An 18,771-nucleotide genomic window follows, 5' to 3' on the forward strand; every position below is an offset into this window, starting at 1 on the left:
TGAAAGTGGATTCAGAGCAAGAGTTTAAGTATTCTGACTCACAGTGAAGAAAATACTTCTCCACAGACTCTACAGGGAGCCTTGAGGGGAACAAGCTCTGAACTTCTGCCCCTACTGAAAGTTAGGAGGTGTGAGCTGGAATATGCTATGGGACACAGAAAAACCTCCTTTTGTCTCCAGCTCCAGGGATTTGAAAAGGAGCCTGGAATTGCAAACCAAGTGTAAGGAAATGCAAACCAAGTGTAACCTGAGTCAGCAAGAAGTTTGACATAACAGCTCTCAGGGACGCAGCTTGCCACATCCATCTTACTGGGCTGTGAACTCTGAAACCCCGGCGGGTTCAGCCCAGCCTCGCCGCCTCGGCAGGGAGCTCCCGCCGGCCCTGGGGCTGCGCGGCTCCTTATCTCCGTCTCCTGGCTCGCTGCTGGGATGTGACCCGGCTCAGCTGGAGGGGGAGAGGGCCGGGGTTGGACAGAGTTTAGCTCTCTCTTGGGAAGGCGCCAGCCTGCTTTCCAAAGCCGCGATGAGCTGGGGTGAAGGCCTGACCCGCAGCCTTACCGAAGCTCCTTGGGTGGGCACTAACGTTTTATGCTACCTCCCTCCCCAGATTTATAAATCTGTACTTAGTTTGTTGGACTGCTTGAGCCAGAAAAGGTCTTGAAAAGGTTGATGCACAGTATCCTGTCATTTCCCACATGTAAGGTTTTGATATCTTGGTTTGAAATGTGTTCTTACTAAAAGTATTTAGTTTGTTTTTTAAATGTTTAAATAACCCAAAAATTTCAGGCCAAAGAAAACCCTTCCAAAGCCATTTATTAAAAATACTTATCACTTGAGCAGAAAAATGTATTATACTGTTTACTGGGATAAGTCTCCTTCCCAGTCCTTCCAGTGTTTTTACTTTTGGCCAGAGCAACCAGTTGTTCTGCCATTATTCCACTCCTAGCCTTACTCCAACCCTGCCCTATTCCCCACAGCCAGGCTCAGCCAGACTTGCAAAGTACTTTTTGTATAATCAGCATCTCAGAAGAAAGGATCATTATAGTGTCCTGCCACACTGATAAAAGTGCTCCGCTAAACAAACCACAATGCCACATTTATAAGTCATGTTTTCTAAAGTCACTTCCAGAGAGAAAATTTCCAATGTGACATTTTGCCTGTCCACGCGCAGCCCAAGCGTTGTTGCTAAGGGCACAGCAGTCACAATGAGTATAGAATCGTAGCATCATTAAAGTTGGAAATGCTCTCCAAGATGGAGTCCAACTCCTAGCCCAGCACTGCCAGTCCACCACTAAACCATGTCCCTAAATGCCACACCTACAATCCCATAGATGGTGAATTCCTGAGTAGCCTGACAAACCCTTTGCTGAAGAAATTTTTCCCAACAGCCAATCTAAACCTCCCCTGGCACAACTGGAGGATGTTTCCTCTTGTCCTAGCGCTTATTCCTTGGGAGAAGAGACCGATCCCCATCTGGCTACCACCTCCTTTCAGGCAGTTGTAGAGACCAGTAAGATGCTTCCTGAACCTCCTTTACACCAGGGAAAACACCCACGAATTCCTCAGCTGCTGAGTGAAATATTTAGCAAATTTGTAGCAAACGAATTCACAGATCAACTTGTTTGCATTCTGCTGCAACACTCCCACACTGGGTGAAGAGTACCTTGTGAAAGGCACCATCATGAATATGACTTCCAGAAGGAAAATGTTAACTGAACAGGAGAGGGGAACAGTCAATCAAGCATAAATTCCTACCTCTGCCACAGTCAGGGCCCAGAAAGCCAAGGAAGCAATGGCAAGTCCCAGACACACAGTCTCCATTCCCATAGCAATTACTGGGACAGTTATCCACTGATTCTGGAAAACAAAAGAGAATTCAGACATTTCATTAGGCAAGAAAACACCTCTGAGTTTAGCAGGGCTCTGTATGGGCAGGACACTTGAAATTTCAAAGCAATTGCTGCACTTAGGGGGCAAAAGCGTTAGTGTGAGCTGCATGAAACCCTGCTCATCCATTTACACCAATGGATGGTTCAGCTGCAAATCCTGTGATTAAATACAAGCTGCTCAGCACCCACCAGGTTTGGCATTCTCTCAGTACCTGTATATTTTTATGACTATTTTTCCTCTTTGAATTTATTGCAGGGATGCAATACACACCACTCTCATGGCAGACCACGCACTTTTGGTCCAGCTTTGTTGACTTGATTAAGTGACCTTGAGGCATCTATTTGTGCCAAAAAGAGCTGAGTGATGATAGATATGTTCCCCTGTGATCTTACTGAACACAGACCCTTGGTTCATCCTATCTGCCTGTTCAAGAAGTACTTCTAATCAAATTTCTTCTTATTTGCTCTGCAATATTATATTGAATATAATACATTATACATTATATAATTTATCTCTTTAACAGCTCAATATTCTATTTGGTGGAACAGGAATGAGTCTATTCCACATTTTCTTCTGTTTCTAGTTATCATCTTGAATTCCCTGACTTTGGCAAAAAAACCCAGCTATTAATTTTTCAGGGGAAGTTAACAGGTAAGCAAAATGTTATCTAGCACTTCTCTTTTGAGGAGAGTTCAGAATATTGGGGCCAAAACATATCTTTCATAAAAGAGCAACACAAGATGGTAAACACATCCAAAAGAGAAAGAAAAAAAACTTATTTTCTTACACTAAATTATGAGTGAAGACTGAGTAAATATGAGTGGGGCTTTGAAAGACATTTTAATAAATACCATGGTTCATTCTGCAGTGCTATTTCACATTTTCTCCGAGGGAGATGCCGATCAGACGAAAACTGGATTTGGTTATACAGCAGGGGCACTGGTGGTACACATGGAGTGGGGTGAAAATCTCAGCCCTGTGAATAATGACTGCACTTGCACAGATGTACTTCACGAGACCTTGTGGGAGCAAAGTTATTTGTAAACTCCCAATCAGTGCAAGTGAAGAGAACCAGCAGCAGTAGAGATGTGCAGATTAGCTTCTAATCACAAATGAAAGGAAGATGGCTCCTGGATGGGTGTTTGCCAAAGAGCAGCGGTTTCTGAAGGACATTTTAAAGGCTGCGGTGTAATTTAATCATTCATAAAGGACAACAGCAATTTTAAATAATGGAACCAGTTTAAAGCATTTATGTTTTAAGTCCTGGCTTCAGACATCTCATAAGCAGACAGCTCCATGCAGCAAGAAAGGTACAAGGAAGTGCTCTCAGTTCTCTAACACTCAGGAGTTAAGCAGGTATTCACTTGATGGCATATGGAAATACAGTCACAACATGCAGTCAACCCTTTAGGCTTGGTCTGCCATCTCTATTCCAATCAAAGAGCAGCTATGGTTCCTAAAATAAAGAAATAATGATTCAGGCATTTTGCATTTATACTGATACTCTAGGATACTGATAGGAATATCATCTCTCACTTCATAGCAAGTATAAACACAAATCTATCCTGTAAATGAAAAGTTAATAGTAGCCCATGCGTATACAATCTTCAGAACTTTGACATGGGTTAATGTCACTGCTGAAAACAAAAAGTGAATTCACTTTATGCTTTTTTTCCTCTATGCTTTTTTTAACAATACTTAATGTTTTTCTTTTCTTCAAGAAATATGCACAGAGATTTAGGAAAAAAAAGTTATTTATGTACATACTTACACACGTGAAAAACATACAGAGTGTGAGTTCTGTGAAACAAGATAATGAGATGGGCAAGGAGATTTAACTGTTCCTGCTGCTGAAAGGGTCAGTCCTTTTCCTCTAATCTTCTCATCCTAAGAACAACTCTAAGCTCCTTCTTCTTGTGCTGGTTCTGGCACTTCTCAAGACTCTCCCATGAGGTGGTTAAGCTCAAAAGGTGGCAAAAAAATGAATGCAGAAAAAAAAAAAAATAGACTATTTCTTTTTCTGCTGCCTGAAAACTGGGAAGAGAAGGGCCATGCTATTCAGCATCAGTGCAGTTGTCCCATGACACCTCACCACTCCAGTACCACACTGGGGTACTGGGCTACCAGGTGGAGCAACACTGCATAGTTGTAACACCTGTGACCTTTGAAGTCAAGGGGAATACCTCAGCGGTTGATGCAGGATAGACTCCCAGCATTAACACCACCTTCAAATATTAACAACTATTTTTAAAAGCTTTTCCCCAAGTTTTTTGCTTTCATGGACTAAACTGCGATCTTGAAAAGGAGTAAACATCCATATAGCTTTCCTGGTGTATTTTTGTAATATAATATTTAAGCAAAATAGTAAAAAGATTCACAGAAACATCTAGAAAGTATCTAAAAAGTAGCTTAAGGTCAAGCACAGCAATTGTTCCAAAGTGTGACAATGCACCACATCAGCTAAATGGCAATCTTTGTTACTGGAAACAATATTTTGCAGATACAGTGGGTTCAGCTGGTGTGTCTGTGATGCCTAGGACAAGACAGGCAAGACTCTGCAGACCAATTCGATGTCCACTACTGATCAGGCTGAATTACTTTATCCACTACAATGACTATGTATAAAGGGATTAAGAAGTTCAGAGTGACCACAGAAATGGAGCAGACTTGTGCTTAGGTAACCAACCTTTCCAGAATTTCTGGGTGAATCCATGTAAGAACTTTACTCTGGTGGTGTATCCTTTCCTCTTCTAAATATTTCAGCACAGACACCTATAACTGGTCAGATCCCTGCTGACAGTGACTGACACTAACGCATCAAAAAAAAAAAAAAAAAAAAAAAAAAAAAAAAAAAAAAAAAATCTCACATCTATTCTCTGGTTCATATGCAGATCTGGCATTTCTCATAGTAAAGCTGCAGTGATATGCACACATATCACTTCTGCTATCACTACCTCCTCAACTTTCGGTTTCCCAGACACTTTGCAAGCGTGACCAAACTGCTACAGGCCATACAGTGGCAAAGTCAAAAGGAATTAAAAAGTAGGTGGATGAAACCCATTTTATCTTCCTCACTGAACCTCAGTAGGTCTTACTTGAAGCCTGAATACCCTCTACTATTGATAGAGTAGGCCCTTAAAAATCCTTTCATCCCGTTTCACTGTTTTCTCTGATGTCCCTTGTTTTTCTGATCTAGCCAAAAGTAACATTTTTAATGCATTCTCATTTTACACTATCTCTATCTGCCCTGGAATAACCTGATAGAGATTAGATGAACTGAAAAGAAACCCTACTCCCCCTGTGACTTGTGCCACTTGCTGTTTTTTAGCAGTTAAGGATGCAAACTTTCCTGGTGACTCAGGGCAATTAAGGTCTTCACACACTCCCAAAAGTTCTTCACCGCTGAGAATCAATTCTGAAAAGTGATGAAGGTTCATGCAGTGCATCTTTGTCTCAAAGCTACTCCCAAACAACTCCAAAGTATTTCCATAGAGGAAGTGTTAAATGAACACACTTTTTTCCTCAGAAACTCCAGAACTAATGAGCACAAACAAGGCTGAGACTGAGGCTTGTGAACAGCAAGTCTGCAAGCTGTGCGTGCAACACTGAGCATGCTCCTATTTATATTCTTAGGTAGAATCAACCTGAATTTCTTTTTACTTTGAAGATTGCAGGCATTAGCAAGTTATACTAACTCAAGCCTTCTCAAAAAACCCTCTGTTTTCATCCTAGGACTCAGTTTTGTTTCAGTGGTTACAGGCTGCCAGTTAGGCACCTTGGACAATTTTCTGGCCCCTCTGGCATGTGTAAGTGTACACACACTCATGCACAGTGCTCTAACACCTACATTTCAAGCTAAACAGGAGGAGGCGGGTGACTTGGCATCAGAAATTAGGGAGTCGTGGTGGGAGAACCTTGGAAAGAATGAAGAATCAGACATTTTCAGAAGCTAGAGCTTAGCCAAATTATTATCATATGGGATGGAAGGGACACAGCTTTAACATTCAAGGAGTCCCTAAGTCAGTGGCACAAAGCAGCTCTTTTTCTTTTACATATGTTCACGGTCAACCTTGCTACAGAGGTGACACATTATCAGTCAACAAATAAAAACAGGCCACTGCAGTTATGGCTGGCTTCTAGTCTTCATTATACGTTTATTCTGTAAGCTGTTCCCATAATTAGAGGAGTATTTTCCAATATACACAAAATTCCATATGGTGTTTTATGAATAGTACCATGGGAACTCCTTTAGAGAATCATGACAATGTTTTTGTTTTGTTTCATTTAATTGTTAAAGTTCACTGTGAGACCATGAATGATTCTTTTTTAGAAAGAGATATATATATGTTCTCTGTTTCCAGTCTGATTCCCACAGTTTTCTCTTGGCTTCCGAATCCCCAAAGAGATCTGACTGACACCAGCTGGTAAGGGCAGAGATTAATAACTGCAGGGCCAGCCAATGGATGATGCATGATGCCTTCATCAGGTTTTGCTATTGTGTCCAAAGAGAACACTGAAAACACAGTTTCCATTCCACTGTTAAACCACCAATGGCAGCAGGACTGAAACTTCCGAAAGCAAACAATTCACATTAGGGCACACTAGCAAAACTTGAGGTGGTGGGGTTTCTATTAGGGAAAGCAGAAGCTTGCCTATGGAATTGTATGTTCTGCTTCACAATCAAATTAGCAACTGAAAAAAACCAAGTAATTTTATGGAATCACAGAATCGCTGGATGGTTTTGATTGGAAGAGACCTTAAAGATTACCCCGTTCCAATCCCCCTGCCATAAGCAGAGATGCCTTCCACTAGACCAAGTTGCTCCAGAGCACATCCAAACTGGCCCTGAACACCTCCAGGGATGCATCAGCCACACTTTCTCTGGGCAGCCTGTGCCAATGTCTCATAACACAGTGAGGAACTTCTTCCTAATATCTAATCTATACCTTCCTACTTGTCAGTTTAAAGCCATTCCTCCTTGTTCTATCACTCCATGCCCTTGCAAAAAGTCCTGCTCCAGCTCTCTTGAAACTCATTTAGGTACTGGAAGAGCTCTAAGGTCTCCTTGGCACCTTCTCTTCTCCAGGCTGAGCAATCCCAACTCACTCAGCCTGTCTCCATAGGAGAGGTGCTCAAGCCCTCTGAGCATCTTCATAGTTCTCCATTATAAATATTCTCATATTTCTCTGAGACAAAGTCTAAATGACACAATGAGACACTTGGTCTTCAGACCCACACTGTCTCACTCTGGAGAATGGTATGGAAATGCCCTGTCTGACAGAGCAGGTACTCCCCACTCTAGGACAACCTACCTCAGCCAGGAAAAGGAGTATATTCAACACTCTTTATAGATTCATAAAAATAAGAAATGGAAATCATCCATTAAGTTTGAAAGCCTAGACTTCTCCAAGAGCAAAACTCTTCTTCTGAAGTACTCTTTAAGGTACTTTCTTCCCATGAGCTTTAATTATCAAAGCAAAGGAACATTTTGCATAAAATAACATTGATCTGCTATTTTTGCCATTTTATTTCAGAGGATGTTTTTCAGTACAAGCAAACTCACAGCTGGCAGTTTTTGAGGGAAACCTGGCTGAAACGTCTATCCCATTGCTAGTTTTCCCACTGTAATCACCCTTTACTCTGAGAGAAGCCATAAACTGGCATGATCCAGCCCATACCCACAATAAAACTTCACACTACACTATCTTTTATTTAAGGCTATTATTGAGCTCAATATGAAATTGCTAATTGTTACCATTTCCTTTTTTATTTTTTTTTTTTTAGGTTGTTAATCTGAGGCATGGACAAATACAGCACAGCATTTGCTTCATATTATAAATTGACTCATGTGACAGCGACAAAGCTCCCAGGCTAATGGTCTGCTCAGGGGACCACTTTGCTGCTGACAAAAAGCTCCATGAAAGCCAATTCTACTGTGGTGAACTCTATATATAAAGATCTGTCAGCCTGGCTTACAACTACCGACATGAATTACATTTATCCAGATGCAACACAATAAACATATTAAGAAGGCAGACAAATTGCTGGACTCTTGATGGACTTCTTTTTTATATACTCACCATGTTTACTGGTCAGCAGTACAGCTACTTTAACAGTATTACCACCTTATTTATTTATTTACTATGCAACATTCAACTTAATAGCTTGTTTCCCTATCTTTGGGCCAGAGGCCAAGGCAGATGTTTGCCTGACACCAAATCCTATTAGAAGCTGCAGTAACACAATTGTGTGTTAAAGATAAATATTTTATAGCCTGCACTTGCCACCAAGCATCATCATTCCCCAGGCACTTAGAGGCAACTATCTATTGGCAAAGAAAAAAAATAGTTATCTAGCTGGCAACTGAAGGCAGTAGCTTTTTGGGAGTTAATAAGCACCAGGACTGCTTTCTAAGAACTGATTAAATGCCATTCAGTGCGGTCTGGCTGTATGAATTCAAATGTAACTGTTTCATTTGATAACCTCAAAAAGTTGCTCTAGAGATGGCAGTGTTTGGTGTCAGAGACATGTAGGAACAGCACTGCAGTAGGATAAACAGACCTTAATGAATCAATGCTAATCTCAGTTCCGGAATGAAGGTTCAAGGAATATAAAGAAATTGTATCAGTGAAAATATTCCATATTAGAAATAAGATGCAAAGAAAAGAGCGGTGTTTTTTTAAGTATCCAGCCCTTCAACTAGTAGTCTACTCCATTACTACATAAGAAATGGCCTCGAAATCTTTTGTTCAGTGCTGGTGAGAAGATATATGTAGCTGCTCAGCCTAAAATAAATTGCCACAGCTACTCATCTACCAGCCCAGGAAGATACTGCATACACACTAATTGGTACAATAAAAGGTTTTACCCTTTCCTAATAAATGTTGACTACCTCTACACAAAGATGCATTTGTTCAAAAATAGCAAGTAAACTAAAAAAGGAGGTAAACCAAATAATTAGAATTGTTTACTGTATCAAGTAAATACATATCTTTATTGCCACACAGAAATGTATTGTTCCTAACTGTCCACAGATCTACTTTCTGCCTAGTTGTGTTCCCTTAGCTAACAAAAATGTGTTGCTGGGAGGGAGAGAGGGCACAGAGAGCAAGGCAGCAAGCACATAGATTCCATGGTTCATATTTGACCTTGAAATCCTCTCGCAGCCACATCAGTGCAAAAGGGCCATGAAGAGTGCCCAGTATTCCTCTCACTGTACACTCAATTACATTGCTTGGGGGAGTGAAGGGACACCACATTATTTCACCTTACTCTTTGCTGCTGCACTAGAACAACCTTAAAAAGCCACATATTATTTTTCCCAAATCTGCTTGTCCAGGGTAAAACTGACACCTACAAGCTCACTGCAATAACATCTCTTTCACAAAAATGCTCCTTGTCACTGCCCTGACTACGCTAGCAATAATTTTAATAGGAAGTCAAGCAGTATAACATGAAAGGCAAAGAGGATTCTGAAGCTCTGTGAACACATTTAATTTACTTCCCACTTGCAGAGCTTGCAGTCTTGTTTATTTTTCAAAGAAATGATGCTACTCGATTGAATTTCACTGCAGGAGAGGTTGGATTCTAAGCCTAGAGAACTGTCACCTGCCCTTGTAATTGTGATAACAATGCCAAGGCAGAAGTGGAGGTGAGAGAGGATAAAACCGGTTTCAGATGTCTTCAATCATCAGATATGACACTAGGAGCCAAAAAAAAAAAAAAAAAAAAAAGAATAGGGGAAAGAAAATGCCCTGCAAACAAAGGAAGTGTGGAAATGCTGGGTCTGGTATGCTCTCACTCCTCCTCTTCCTTCCTCAGATGAAGCTTTAAAGGACTGATCCCTTCTTACAGTACATCATCACCTGCTGAGATTTCAATTTTTCTGCTTCATTTGTGTTTTATACAGCTTTTATACTTCTAGCTCAAGTAATCCACACCTGGCAGCCTGGGATGTGAAAGTCTTGACAGCATCATGGAAACTCAGTCATTATTTTTGAGTGCTCTTTCACAGCTTCCTCTTCTGTAGGGCACCTAGTGTGATGCTGATACTGCTAATGCCAGTTGATGTTGTGCCAGATTTTGATTTTTTCTTTCCCCCTATGGCTGGGAGGTCTGTTTTAATTAAGGACCCATGCATCTAACCCTGTTTTGCTCTCACATCCCAGTGGAACTGTAATCTTCACATGCAGGTATAAGGATGCTAAATTAGAAAAAGGGCAACAAGCAGGCAATCCTTTAAACAACTCTTTAAATCGCTCCTGAATCTGGAAAGTGAAAGAGAAGGACAGTAACCACAATACTGAATTGCATGTTATTCTCCCTCCTCTTTTTCTGTTAGAATGTTTAAAAAAAGCAATTTGCAAGTGCAGATACACCCCCATCTCTATGAGGGTACTTACAAGAGACACCTGCTCTGTAGAAGTGACTCTCCAGGCTGGGCCATTTTACAAGGTGATGGTGAAGCACAGGTTTGGTGCTCAGGGGCAGTTGGGTTGTTTATTGAAATCAAGAGCCGCTGATTTTGCCAAATTTCACAGTACATCATGCGAGCACATTTTCCCTTGAGCTGTCTGTATTTTGGCTTTTAGGCCTGGTTTGAGGTCCCTATCCAGGTACTCAAATGGCTCTCACCACAATTCTATCAGTCCTTCTCACACTATTTCAAGCACATTTGACTCCAGGCCCAGCTGGAAATACTAAAAAGTCAGCTTTTTTCTGTTCTATTTTGAACTTCTGTTCCATAGAAAAAGGAACCAAGTGGGAATAGTTTGGGGAGTAAATAAAGAAGAGAACAAGCCTGATCATTTCAGAAACCTTTGCCACATTTGGTCTGAACTTGGGCTGCCCTTTGAGAGAGAGCTTTATCTTTATCTCCCTGATTCATTCCTTTCTCTTACTGCTTCCTTATTAAGAAGAAATCTTTCCAGTGCAGAATGCCTCAAAATCTGAAGCTCTCAGATGGTCAAAAGCATAAAGTGTAACGGGATTCCAAACGCACTTGGGCACTGGTTGATGCATATGACCATTTAGCTTGGTGGTAAAATTTCCCTTGACTTCACCAGCTTTTAGGAAATCCTACTAATGTATTTCTCCTGGTCCATAGGGCCAAACAGAGAACATTGTTTTCTTTCCTTACAACATGAGCAATACTAAAAGCACAAAAGGGTCTTGAAATACAGTTCTTAAGGAACCGTACATTGATCATCTGAAAACACGCTCTGTGCCAAAGCACTTGAAATGTGATCACAGGTTGGAAGTTAGCTGGGAAAAAATCAGTGAATGATTTTAAACAAAGAGTAGCTGTTGGACTGAAGCCTTCTTCTTTTTCCTTCTGCAATGCAGCTTCCAAGCACAATAAGACTTTAATCCATACTTGTAATATAACTATGACATGGCTGTGGAGATCTAGAAAGACACACAGTGAACAGTTATTTTCTTCCTAGATACCCTTTTTTGCAGTTGGAATATTTTTAAACCTGAATTTCACTCCAGTAGATGAAACTCTCACATTCCCTTTTTGCCCAGGGGATTGCAAAGAATTTTTTTTTTTTTTGTTCCTTCCCACCCTCATAAATTGTTACAAACTAATACAGGAAACAACAATTATTCAGCCTTCAGGGTTCAACTTCTGGAGCTGCACGAGCAAGAGGGAAGTCACCTCAAATTCAGTACATTACATTTTCTGCTGTCATAGCTCAGGGCAAGGCTAAATCTGGCCTTGAGTTTCATTTTAAATGATGTTTTAAGTTGGTGTATTACAGGAGGAAAAAAGCAAATCATTCTTGCATACACACACAGAGAACTACAAATCTCTTTTGGTCAAACAAATGCCATGAAACTGTGGCAATGTTACAACTTTGGGGGCATAAAAAAATAAATTCCATTTTTCACCAGGTCTTTAGTTAATATATCCAGCCTGATGACTAAGGATGTACTGGCTGGAATGACTGATATGTGAGGTTTAGTTAGGTAAGTGCCTGGTGCTAGAGACATGCTCCCAAGCAGGATGCCTGGTCTACACAAGAGCCTGATTACCCTCCAGGTTCTATGTCACCCCCTTGTAGAGATGCCCCCAGTTCTCTGGGGCATCTCAGGTGCCACCAAAGTCCTGTGCTCAGGCAGCTGCACTGAACTCTTGGTGGTCTTCTGTCAGGGTCAGACAAAAAACAGTACTTATGGCTCCGCTCCGCTCCTTGAAGACACGCTGCACAAATGTGGTCAAATCTTGCTCCTACTCAGAGCCTCTGGCAAGCTGTCTAGGAATCAGTTTAAGAAAATCTATTTAAAACAGTTTAAGATAATATATCTTTTTCTGAGACCGTTGTAGCACTCAGCAAAAAAAGCAGTTACACATCTAGTACACAGGCCAGCTGTTATCATTTAAAAAGTCAACATGTGCCAGGAGTGACTGCAGAGACTATGTCTTTCTCATCGGCTTGGCCCCCATGCAAAACGAAGATTGGTCCAGTGACTCCTGAGGTGCTGATGTTGTTGGCTTCTGTTCTTTTGTGGTCTTGCATGCACGTGTGTACATGTGAATACAGCCTTTGGAAAAGTGAGGCTTTAAAGTGCCTGTTGTTCTAGTACAGAAAGAGTTCTACTTTTGTTTGCCAAAGCGGACGAGTAACTCCCACAGCCTTATTTCTGTGCTTTAGCAGGGGAGCATTCATGGAAAGAGAAGCCTGCACAAAGCTGCTCTAGCAGCTCGGTAATACGACACAGGAATAAAACAAGCTGTGCTTACATTAGCCCGCAGTCTGGGCTGCGTGGAAAGAGCTATATGCAAAAGTGTAAAAACAAAAACCATATGCACCATTTTACACATTTCTCCAGAACTCCTCAGACAGCACTTAAATGCCATGTTATTAAGGCAGAATTCTGCTGTTCTGAAAAAAACCTGAACAGAAAAACACAGGCACAGAAATAACAGAAAAAAAAAAAAAAGAAGTGAAAGAAAGAAAGAAAAAGAAAAGAGAAAAAGGCTTTAACTTCAGCAATAAAGAAACCTTTTCTTGACCCTAAAACTAAAGTAATTCCCCAATCAATAAACCTTTTGTAAAAGCTCTGTCAGATCAAGAGAACTTGCCTGCCTGAACACAGCACATGGACATGCAAGTTCAATGCTACCAGTCCATGTAAGTTCAGATGTAGGCAAAGCTTTTCAAAAAGACAAATCTACCTTCATTTTTCTACCACTTTAAATCATGATTAAAACCAGACAAAATCTGGAACATTAAAGACATTCAGACATCTCATTTCTTACTGAGACGAATACTTACCAGCATCCAAGCAGTCTTTAGAAATGTGGCCAAATTTCTTCTATAAATGAATATATAAATGACAATATAAATGAAAATATCTGTCCATTTTTCTATTTTCCCCACCCAAGTTACTTGTAATTGTAAGATCTATTGAAAGAGATGTGTACATATAGAAATCAAAATAAAAAATAAAGTTCAAATCTAACATTAAATAAATGTTGCATTTCTGCTTTAAAACTAAGCTAGCTTTACACATTTTAATTTTCTACTGCTAGCTTTTATTCACTAATCACCAGTGAAGAGATACACTCCACACAGAAAGAGCAGCCGTGGAAGTTTTCACAGCCAAGCATCTGACCTTTATAGGCTTCTTATTATTTAATTATCTTTGAGACGTGTCTTAATTTCCTCTTTATTAGAGACGCCTTACGTCTTCAATAGAAAAATCCTGAAATAATAATTTTGCCTGCCATTATGGCTTGGGAAGTGGGGTTATTATGCAAGAATTGTTTCAGACACTTGCAGAGAGAAAAAAGGTCATTACAAGTAACATCTAGATTTGAAACAATTGGTCTGACTTCCTGTTCCTTAGAAGTGCTGTAGATCTAAGCAGCAGTAGGCAGAAAGCTGCAGTTAACATTTAGGGAGCAGTGAACATAGGATCACCTACAAACATTACTGACTGAAGCTGAAAGGGATTTAAGAACCAGGAGGAATGTTTGATCTGTTAGGAGTTGTCTGAGAAGGCAGACACAGAGATAAACTCCAGCACTGGAACATGCTCACCCTCTTGGCTCACTTCACTGGGAAATGAGGCTGTTCATCACTTTTGAGAAAAAATGTGAAAAGATTAGGGCAGCACTGATAAAGCTGCTGTTGACTTCCAGCTGCTAAAGTTTTAAGGGCTGTGTCACTATCTATCCAAAGTCATCATCACTGTTTTACTGAGAATGGCAAACAAACTCTGGATATGAGGTGTGCAAACTAATGTGAAAAGTTTCACCTCTGCACAGCCCTCTTTCCATTTCCAAACCCAGGCTCAGCCCATGTTTGCTTTTTATTAAGCCCTATAAAGAGAATGGACTAGATTTACACATGAGCTGGATGAAAGTGAAATCTCACCAAGCACACCACAACACCTGCTTGGAGTGGGGAGTTCTTGCAGCCCACAAAGCTCAGGCAGAGAGAGTTCTCCCCACATTTCTTGCCTTGTGATACCCAACCTATCAGACTGGGCGGGATTTGGCTAGGATGGAGAAGGCAACCTCCTGTCTTCTTATCAACCTTCTGTATGGACTAGTTCAATTCTCAAGAGGACCTCACACTCTGTGGCCAGTTGGATGTTTAGAGGAAGACACTTTGCAGTCCTGCAGCGTAGCCTGAACCTGCTCTAAGTTTAAGCATTTTCAGTCAAGCAGACCTGCCAACAGAATGTCATTCATGAGATCAAATACACCAGGAAAGAAAAACCCAACACAGCTTGGCAGGGACTCATAAATTAATTTTTTTGCTTTCTAAATTAATTGAGTGACTGTATCTTTTTTAAATACTACCTGAGACCTATGAGCTTGGCCACACTCAGAGAAGCTAGGCAATAGCAGAAAGCAGGAAACAAAGCATCAAAAAAAGGGCTGGCATCAACAAGAGAGTAACCAAAAAAAGCACTGCCCATCTGACAAGAGCATCAGATGTCTGCTTGCAGGGGGGGCACACAGAGCTGAAGTCAAAAAAACTATTTGCAGAGCCTACACAGCTCTGCTGTTATTTTGTAGCAGAGAGATCAGTAACATCAAAAATTAGGTGATTTTCCTTCCTGGCACAGTTCTCATATGTTGCTATATTTCTTTTTCTGCGCAGAGCAAAAAAAAAAAAAAAAAAAGAGTTGTGAGTGTGGGCAGGAATGGGTCACTAATTATCTGCAGAGGGCTACCACAAGGTGGAAGTGCTCCATGTCCCTCTCTGAAACAGAAGGGCTAAGTTGACCATTCTCATGCAATAGGGGAGAATTAAGCTCCTCCATGGAGCAGCTGGAGTCTCATAAGCTGTTAAGGAGTTCTGATTCAGCAAAGTACTTGCTGAACTTCCAGCCTCTTTAGCCTAAGGAGAAGTTCAGAAAAGGGTAGCTGGGACATTCAAACCACTTTTCCTCCTTCGGAGTCCTGAAGATCTAATAGTACATAGGGGACTTTTAAGTCGAGTAACTGAGGCATTAAGGAGATAAAAGTGCAAGCCAGAACAGATCACACCCCATGTTACACTGCACAATATCCTGATTCCTCAATATTTACACAAAACCAATTTAGATTTTTCCAGACATTAGCAAGCAAGTGTAAATAACACGAATGGCTTTGAGACTCTAAGTGGATCACACTTCTGTATACTCTCTGAAGTGGAAATTGCCAGAGTTTAAGTTAGCTTACACATAAGTAGCAAAAGCAAGGGAAGCAAATCTGAGCTATTCAGACACTTCCTTTTCCCTTTGCTAAGAACAAGTTAAACACAAAGACACTTTCACGTAACGCTAAGGAAGCCATTCTTGTCACCTCACACACAAGGAAGGTTCCCAGTCCCATGCTTGTCTCCCTGCCCTGCAATTTCTCTTCTGTGCGCTCAGTCCTATTGTGAAGTGTTCCTCTGCTGGTACTATTCCTGAGTGTGAACTGCAGTCCTAAGGACTGCACGGGCTATGTTACATGCTGGGCTATTGCAGGTAGGGCACGTGCCTTTTGGTGTGAATTGCCAAGTGCCGGATGCGCTGGCAGCTCCTTATAAATCACACTGGAGCTCATCTTGCACTCCAGTGGAGGAAACTACTTACGACAGGGCTTTTTACAGGTGGTAGAGGGGGCAGAAAGAATGGTCCTTTTCTTAACTTCAGCATTGTCTCATGCAGAAGATAGGGGATAGATAGATGCATCCTATCCCGGGTGTTTTACGTGTGTTTCCTGTCGCTTGCTGGGTGATAAGCTGGTAAACAGTGATGCTCTCCTCTCACAGACAATTGGTTTTGCTTTTCCTCTTGATTTCTCAACGGCCCTGCACAGTTGAGACTGCCTGAGCTCAGCAGTAACAGCTGCTGGAAGACACTCTGACTCCACACACAGATGCTCTTTTCAGGTTCTCAGATGTTTCCTGCTTCTACTGAGCAGACTTTTGGCCAAAGTCTCTGTCTCAGATGTGCTGATTCCAGCTTATTCCTCAGCCTACTATTTTGCTTCACTAGACAAAGATTGCTCCAAATAAATTACCACTATCAGGCAGATAGTAGCAGACTGTGAATCCACAAGGTGCTTCTCATAGAAGTGTTTCTATTAGGAATTTCAGAAAGTGCCACCAATGTAATTTACAAAAAGGTTAATTTATTATGGAGAGACCTCAACTGTCCATTCCTTTATAATGTAATGAATTCAGAAGAACGGGATATAAAAATGCTATTAAAAACTGAGGACTTTTCCAGAATATTCTTTTCCCCTCCACTGAATTTCCTGTATTATTCAGAAGTATAAGCTCTGACAGGCATTACAAGGTTGTATTTTCCCCAGGTTTACATTCAATGCATGTAACAGGTACACATTTTGACACCACCTAACCCTTCAATGATGATGATTCCCTACCCGTTTAGAAAACAGGCCAAGTTGCCATCTCCTGCCCTCAAAATCTGTGCTAATGTTCCTCAGTGAATTCAGTTACAGCTTTATCAGATTCCAAAGCTGTATAATGGACAGCCTCACAATTTATGAAATTACCTGTGTGTTATCAAACTGGGAATACAGATGCTTTTTTCCATTTTTCTCCAGTTTTCACTAGAATAATGGAAGCCAAACCATTCCAGGCAAGCACTGCACAGTAATTGCAGTTGATACCGTCATACAGAGCCTGCAATGATTTGCTGGCTCTGAACAGCTCGGTCTGTTGAAACATAGCAGATAAGACTTAGAAAATCAGCACTCTTTCCATTCAACATGTTTATTGCTGAAGTAAAAGCTACTGTCATTTATTTTGGTGAGTCCTCACCGGAAGGGGATGTTTGCCTGGAGCAATGACTGCACAATTTGGCTTTATGAACTTATCATCATGATCACCAATATCAATTTTGTGCTTTCTACTACTATCAGTGATTATTAATTAATGCTTCATTCATTTTCCCAGCAGTTCTATCACCCTCACAGCATCTCTGGGGAAATGCCACTCTCCTCAGTTTTACATGGAGCAGCTGAAGCATGAGCCTGGGCTGGGGCAGAATTAACACATCAATCAGAATTCAGGAGTTCCAGACTGTTGGTCCTCTTCTCAGTTCATCAGATCCTACTTCTTCCTGCATCACAGCTATACTTTTCAAATTCACTCTTACTCTAAGCCCTATATTAGCGGAATAATAAAGGGAGGATTTTTCAGGTGGTCTTCCCACAGGAATCAAATTAGATGGCAGCTTGCCTCTGACAGTCAACACAACTCCTCTGAAGGTTCCTCACCCTGCTCAGACAGATCTAAGGCTCCCATCATGTGTGACTTGTTTGTTTGATGTTGCAACTTTATACACTGGTTCATAAGCACTGTCAGGTTGTTTTATCTTCTTTACTTGGGCAGTGGAAAATAAATAACACTACAGTACCACAGTATTCATGTACTTACAATCTAGCAACCATGTCTTGCTAGACTTCATGAATACACTAGAAAGGTTCTGAAGCATTAGAGTTACACAAAACACCTAACTGGGTTTTTTTGTTGTTTTTTTTTTTAAACAAACTGATGAAATCTAGATTGAGGAGAAAGCTACCAATTTGTTAAAGCTATTACAGTGTTTTTATGGTACTTATAAAAATGGTACACTGTTCTGGACAAGTTCTAGCCAAAATGCCACATTTTCCTACCTAAAAAATTTACTTAAGTCTGTTTCAAAATACATAGCTTGTACTTAAACTGGCTTTTTTACACTAAAGCTTTGTGTTGACATACAGCTGCCAGTGGATAAAGTGATTCCCACCTGTGTAGCAGAAGAAAACTTCCTTGTTTCTGAATCACAGAAACACTGAATGATTCAAGGTCAGCAGGGGATGTATTGAATATATCATGGGCTCCATATGGTGGATTGTTCTGCTTATCATGCAGTCATGAAGGTATAGCAGAGCAAAACCAAAAAAAATAGATTTCCTTGAAGACAATCTGACATGCTACTCACCCACACCATTCCTTTGATGTTCAAAGGCAAATTAAGAATGCTTTTTTTTCTTTTTCTTTTCTTTGTGCTTTTCCCTATATTAGTGCAATGAGGCCAAAAGAAAAGTCTGGCTGGAACACTTAAGCATCACTTTGGAAACAAGAACAAGTAGTGACAGTGCTTTAAATGTATTTTCTGCTGTTGGAGCCTTACTGATTTCTTTCCTGTAATGGGAAATTTTGAAATAAAGACATGCTTAGACATGGAAAAAAAGCTGCCTTCAGAAGAATACCTTAAGTGGTTGTTGTAAGTACAAAATCAAATTACTAAAGTAAACTAAATGGAAGTAAATCCACACTCTACAGAGTAAGACTTCAATTTCATAAGCTAATATACAACTACTTCTAGTGTTGCTCAGCTGCAAACAAGACAGAAGATCGCTTTTCCAGGTTTTAAATT

At 40.7% G+C, this 18,771-nt stretch overlaps 1 protein-coding gene across 9 annotated transcripts in view; it reads right to left on the reverse strand.

Annotated features, from left to right (window-relative positions):
- TENM4 (teneurin transmembrane protein 4) overlaps window positions 1-18,771 on the reverse strand; it is a 585,909-nt gene that overhangs the window by 147,741 nt on the left and 419,397 nt on the right. For all 9 annotated transcript variants that reach the window (XM_058419235.1, XM_040055308.2, XM_058419240.1 and 6 more), the window contains one exon: window positions 1,756-1,857. In XM_058419235.1, coding sequence (XP_058275218.1) covers window positions 1,756-1,857 — 102 coding nt within the window. The remainder of the gene's footprint in view (window positions 1-1,755; window positions 1,858-18,771) is intronic.

Source organism: Hirundo rustica, chromosome 2 (genome assembly GCF_015227805.2).
Source record: "Hirundo rustica isolate bHirRus1 chromosome 2, bHirRus1.pri.v3, whole genome shotgun sequence".
In the NCBI taxonomy this organism is placed as follows: domain Eukaryota; kingdom Metazoa; phylum Chordata; class Aves; order Passeriformes; family Hirundinidae; genus Hirundo; species Hirundo rustica.